Source organism: Chelonoidis abingdonii, chromosome 1 (assembly GCF_003597395.2).
Source record: "Chelonoidis abingdonii isolate Lonesome George chromosome 1, CheloAbing_2.0, whole genome shotgun sequence".
Taxonomy (NCBI): domain Eukaryota; kingdom Metazoa; phylum Chordata; order Testudines; family Testudinidae; genus Chelonoidis; species Chelonoidis abingdonii.
Window position 1 is genome coordinate 316,627,592 of NC_133769.1, and position 6,561 is coordinate 316,634,152.

At 46.1% G+C, this 6,561-nt stretch overlaps 1 protein-coding gene across 3 annotated transcripts in view; it reads right to left on the reverse strand.

Annotated features, from left to right (window-relative positions):
- Nucleotides 1–319: 319 nt before the first annotated feature.
- The window catches only part of INTS6 (integrator complex subunit 6), a 103,041-nt gene continuing 96,799 nt past the window's right edge, over nucleotides 320–6,561 (reverse strand). For all 3 annotated transcript variants that reach the window (XM_075061608.1, XM_075061606.1, XM_075061609.1), the window contains one exon: nucleotides 320–428. In XM_075061608.1, the coding sequence (XP_074917709.1) occupies nucleotides 335–428 (94 nt within the window). In that variant the 3' untranslated portion in view covers nucleotides 320–334. The remainder of the gene's footprint in view (nucleotides 429–6,561) is intronic.

Genomic DNA, 6,561 nt, shown 5'->3' on the forward strand with positions numbered 1-6,561 from the left:
TTTTTTTTTTTTTGGCAAAGTTCAACCTTAACAGAGATGATATTTTGAAGGTTGGGTTAAGAAAATAGAACCTGAGGGAAAGTGACATTTAAGTCAATGACAAGCAAGAAATCCTCTATTTTTAGTTTGTTAAATAAAAATGCTTTTAGTGATATTTTTCACATTACAAAAATAACAGAAATGAAGAAAAAGATTATGTATACTTTTTTCCATCATACTAGAGAGCAGCTTTTAGTCTTTCAGATAGGGGACTTGAGCCAAGAGTGCATGTCAAAAATGAATGCAGGTAATACAGCCGTGCCCTACTGTGGCTTTTCTATGTGTAAAACATCTCTTAGCTGCTGTTGATATGGTTGACTTGGTTGGATCTGCGATGGATTTCTTCCAGAAAACCCTCAAGCTGTTCTATCAGCATTCGTTTTTTAAACCTGAACAGAAAAGTATAAAAATAATGCTGTTAATATTAAACTGACAGTTTAAAGAAATGGACTTTGTATAACCAGACTTAACTCTCAAAACTTTTCACTATTCACTGCATACATCAGAGGTTCACTGTATATGCACTGTTGTCTGTGGAAGTTCTGGCAAACTAGTGTCACAGCACAATTATTTATTCTGATCCTCTTTCCTGTGTATGTATTCATTGACAAAATCTTAATTAACAGTCATGATTACCCAGTAGTACCACGTGCCTTTCTGGAACATTGAAGTCGGCAAAATTCAAACCTCTAAAAACCAGGAAATACAGAATTAACATATATGTCAATGCAACCTTCACTCTACACTCTAAGCAATGACCAAACACATCCATAATGCACATATTTGCACACTGCCTTTGCAGACACTGGAGAACGTTCAGGGAATAGGCACATGACCAACGTAAGACAGAACTGTACTGAACAGGAGCTACCTACATTTAAGTCCACTCCACAGAAATATCTCTGCTGCTGAATTTTACAATTTCAATCCCTTTTACAACCCCTTTCACCCTTATGCACAGGATGCCATTTAACACTATGCTTTCACTTACCCCTTCATTAAACCCACAGACCATTCGTATCCTGCCTCACTGTGGACAATCCCCATAGCAATAAGACCTTGGTGCACAGCTACTAACACCACTGTCCGAACTCACTGCTAAAAGGAACATATTGGATCTCAACAGGTACACATGCACCTCTTTCCTTTATTCACACACAAAGGGGGACAAGGGGAGGGGCGAAGTCCCCAGATCTCACATCACAATCACAGCTCTGCCATACTGCTCCAATCAATCCTCCAAACATTCCGTACAGCTACACTTAACATTGTGAACACAGCTCGAGTCCATGTAGATAATTCCCATTGGCTACTGTCAGCTCCAGGGCAGCAGAGTTAAGGTTGTGCTGGCATGCACATTAATTGTATATTCCCTTGTTTTCAGAAGTTAGAGTTTTGATGAACTCTGTTTTCTAGAAGGGCACAAGATACTCCTGAGATAATGCTCAGACTCCCAACCACTGCTCCAACATTCTCATCAGCATACCCATTGTTCTGACCTCAGCTCCTCACATCCTGCTGCTTTGAAACCCATCCCCTTATTGCCCTTTCCCCTCCTCCCCCACACAGCAACTTCATCCTTTTCCACGGCCCTGGCCCTAGGGAAGCGGGAAGGTGGTGTGTCTGAGAAGTGCCCATATCAGCTTTAAGCAGGAAGAGAGAGAGAGGAGAAAGAAAAAAGCCCTGTGCATCTGGGCCTAGTGTGCGGGGAATGGGCTCTACACATCCATCTGCAGCATAGGAAACTCAGAGTTTGGAAGTGGCCCATTCATCTCAATGAGATGTTCTCAGCTGAATGAGAACATCCCATGGAGAAAGCTCTGAGGCATGTAAACTCTTCTACTCACTTCAATACGTATTTCCATCCCCATTTCTCAGTGACAGTGCTGTGAGTTTGTGATATGCACCAAGCATACCTATTCTCAACTCCTCGGCTTGGTCTCAGCACTATGTGCTTGGTGCATGTTCCAAGCATGCCTATTCTCAAGCTTACCATCCAGAGGGGCAGCCACACCATGCACTACCCACCCGCCAATTCCAACACACACACATACACGGAGGGAAAGGAGTTCAGACCCCTCCGAGAGTCAAGGCTCCCATGTTCCTGGGTTTGACATGAGGGGCAGGGAGAGAAGCTCAGATCCCCTCAGAGGGGCAACCCGACTCTTCAGCAAAGAAGAGTTGTTCAACAGTGTTAAACATTTCAGCAACCAATTATTAGCAGTAAGGTAATAACTTAATATAACTATCAACTTAAGACAATTATATGTTTAAATCTCACTTTAGAGAAAAATTTCAGTTTGTATTCTGGTCACTTTCCAGACCACCACGCTGAGTTAAATGAGAGAGGCTGCTAACAGAAAGAAATCTCATTTTGTTGCACACCTTCTCTGGATGACACTGAAACCACAGGGAAACCACTGGGTGAGGCTTTACAGGAATATTCCTACCAGAACCCATGTTGGGATGGGTGATCTCTGGTAAATTTAAAAAAATCTACATGCATGCGAATATTGTTTTAATGTTTTCTCTGTAGTGCTTTTATTTTAATAATAAAGTGTGCTTGCTTAGAAGAACTGTGAGATAGCGTAACTGTGGACAGTTACACTATTAGTCTCTGAAGACAAAGCAAGCAGGTCTGTTTAGAAAGTCTGTGTTGCTGAGAATAACAGTGAAGGCAGGGAACTGTTCAGACTGGAGATACCCATCAAAAGGGAGAAAGATGCATGTTTCTACACCAGAAAGGAAATGGGTAGGGAGCTGGAAGCCTGAGAATGGGTGCCCTTGCTGAAGCACTAAGGGGAATCAGGTGTAGTTGCCCTGACCTGTGACTTCTTGGAAAAGAGACAAGGAAGGGGGGAGATGATAAGAAGTGCTGTAAGATCATAACTGCTGTAAGCAGAAAGTAAAAAGTTGTTATTTTACTCCTATCTCATAACCAAGAACTAGGGTTTCACCATACTGAAATTTATAGCCCCAGCAGGTTTAAAACAAAAGAGTATTTCTTACAACACGCGCAACTATAGATCTTTGCCAGAGAATTTGTGAGTCCAACGACTATCACAGTCAAAAGAGAACAAGATACATAAATAGAGGCACAGGTCCCAGTTCAACAGCTATAGCCCTGGGTGGGCAGGTGTGAACAGGTCAGAAAGGGTTAAGGTAACTTTGCAGGCTAAATGACCCTATTCACCTTCAAAGACAATATTAGAGAAATATATAAATGGCTAATTATGGGCTATTCTTATAGATGCTTAATTATAGGCTAGTTAGATAACATATAGAGCTTTGAAAATGTAAAGCATGGACAGTTAAGGCATGAGGCGGTTCACTATCGGTTTATAAAATGATATTATAAATTCAATTTCATGCGGCCCACACTAGGCACAGTAATTCGGCGTTGTGCGTCCATGGTCCGAGGCTAACGTCGATTTCTGAAGCGTTGCATTGTGGTAGCTCTTCCGTAGCTATCCCATAGTTCCCGCAGTCTCCCCCGCCCCTTGGAATTCTGGGTTGAATCATTATTGTCGCGGGTGGTTCTGGGTAAATGTCATCAGTCATTCCTTCCTCGGAAAACATCAGCTGACAATCCTTCGTCGCCGTTTTTCCCTGGATTGCCCTGGCAGACGCCATAGCACGGCAACCATGGAGCCCGTTCAGCTTTTTTTTTTTCCGGCACCGTATGTGTACTGGATGCCGCGGAGAGAGGCGATACTCCAGCGCTACACAGCAGCATTCACTTGCTTTTGCATGATAGCAGAGATGGTTACCGGTCGTTCTGTACCGTCTACTGCCGGAGAAAACTGGCAATGAGATGACGGTTATCTCTCCCCCTCTGTACTGTCCGCTGCTATCATGAGTGCCCCTGGCTGAAATCGGCCAGCGGGGGCGCAACGCAAAAGCAAAATTGGGATTGACTCACTTGGGACTGAGTCAATCCCTCCCTTATGGTTTCTAAAAATAGAGTCAGTCCTGCCTAGAATAAGGGGCAAGTGTATTAGAGGACCAGTGTATCAGAGAGCACAGCTGCTCCGTGTCAGTATTCACAGGGGGTGCCCCTGCAACAACCCCACCAGTTGCTTCCCTCCTCCCCAACCTTAACCTTCCGGGCTACCGTGGCAGTGTCCCCCCATTTGTGTCATGAAGTATAAAGAATGCAGGAATAAGAAACAGAGACTTGTTAGTGAGAATAAAATGAGGGGAGAGGCAGCCTCCAGGGGCTATGACAGTCCAGGCAGTATGGAATCTTTTCTTTACAGGAAAGGAGGGGGCTGATGAAGCTCAGCCCCCAGTTGCTATGATGAAGACAGTTACCAGCCGTTCTGTACATCTACTGGGAGTAACTGGGAGTCATTCCCATTTTTACCCAGGGGCCCCGGCCAGCCTCACCTGAGGCCAGCCAGGAGCACTCACAGGGCTGATGGCGACGACGGATATCAGTCATATTGTACGTCTACCACCGGGGAGGGGGAGAGGAGCGGATACTGCTCTTCACTGCTGCAGCATCGCGTCTACCAGCAGCATTCAGTACACATAGGGTGACATTGAAAGAAGTCAAGAAATGATTTCTTTCCCTTTTCTTTCACGTGGTGTGGGGGGGGAAAACTGAGGAGCTATTCCTGAACCACGCCAGACACTGTGTTTGAACCTACAGACATTGGGAGCTCAGCCAAGAATGCAAATACTTTTCAGAGACTGCTGTGGACTGTGGATAGCTGGAGTCCTCAGTACCCCCCTCCATCCATGACGTCCATTTGAGTCTCTGGCTTCCCGTTATGCTTGTCACGCAGCGCTGTGTATCCTGGATTTTTTTTTCAGGAGTACAGAAATCGATTTAAAGAGCCCTTTATATCGATATAAAGGGCGTTGTAGTGTGGACGGGTACAGCGTTAAATCGATTTAGCGCTCTTTAAATTGATTTAAACGCGTAGTGTAGACCAGGCCTCAGACTCCAGCATGCTGCTCTGAGTGGCATGTTAAGGGTGCCGTGCTGGGGAGTTGGATAAGGGACAAAGGGTCTCATGGGGCAGTCAGGGGACAGGGAGGAGCCACAGCATGAGGAGGGGAGTTGCAGTGCAGCAGAACATCACACGGGCTCCAGCCGGCACCGAGAAGTTGGGGAAGACCGGTCCACACGGGGAAGTTGCGGATTCAGGGAAGGGAGAGGTGCTCATCCTATACAGCGCAGTGCAGGTGCCCCTGTCCCAGCGCTGGAGGGCTCAGCACACAGTGGGCCCGGTTGGCAGATTGCACCCTGCTCGCAACAGCACCAGGCTGGCTCTCTGGGTCCATAGTGCTCCGCACTACCTGCCCGCAGTCAGGGGCTCTGTGCGCCTTGGTGGGGAGATGGCCATGGCATCCTCACCGGAGATAGGCTGTTCAGGGCTCTGTGGAGGAGGAGAGATGGGCTAAGCGCAGGCAGCCACAGCAGGAGCTGCCCACTGATGGCTCACCTTCCCTCTGGGCACAGGGCAGGGACGACGCGCACGCGGACACCTCGGGTGAGGTTGCCTGCCCTGCTGCCACACCAGGCTGGGCACACTCTGCAGACAGGGCAGTGGCTGCTGGGCCAGTTCTCCCTGCCCCACGCCACGGGGCTCACCCAAGATGTGGTCGAGCAGGTGTGAGCGCTTCCATACACCTACTCCCCGGATCCTAGCATCCTTCCCAATGTGGTGCATGGCTCAGCATAGGAGTCCTAGGCTGATTAGGGACGGGGGGAAGAGAGGGTTGGATGGGTCAGGGGTACTGAGGGGTCAGTCAGGGGGTGGGAAGTAGGTGGGGGTTGGACAGGGCTATTTGCTGACTATTAATAACAGATGCTCGAAGCCAAAGCAATTTCAATATAAACACAGTTTCACCAATAACGCCGTAATATTTTTTGGCTCCTGAGGACCATGTTATATCGGGGTAGAGGTGTATTAACATTAGATGAAACATGGGCGTGAATGTCACTCTCTATATTTCACTTTGAAATCTGTAGTGAATTTTCTATGAACTGCTTAATGAATAATTACCCTGTGCTAATAAATGTAGCTGATTCCTGGTGATGCTTATGAAAGAGAAGATTACTTCAAAAGTCTACTCTTCACCCAAGGACTGCATGCTGAGAAGAGGTTGCAAAAAATCTCCATAAAAACTCTTGGAACCTGATCCTTTCATCTCCAATGTGCTTGTGCTTATGCTTTGTCAGGAGAAGCTTGAGCCACAAGACTGAGGTCTCTGATTTCATTTTGGATCACCGTGATATTGAACACTGGACTGAACCTATGGACTAATTCTGAAAGAACTCTGCAACTCTACAGCTCATCATCTCTATTTCAGATTCACCTAAGAACTATATTCATATCTGTATGTATAATCTTTAACCAGTACTCAACTCTCTCTTTTCAAATAAATTTTAGTTTAGTTAATAAGAATTGGCTGTAAGCATGTATTTGGGTAAGTTCTGAAATATTAATTAAGTTGGTGGGTAACAATGAGGCGTCCCTGTGGCACCTTAGAGACTAATCAATTTATTTG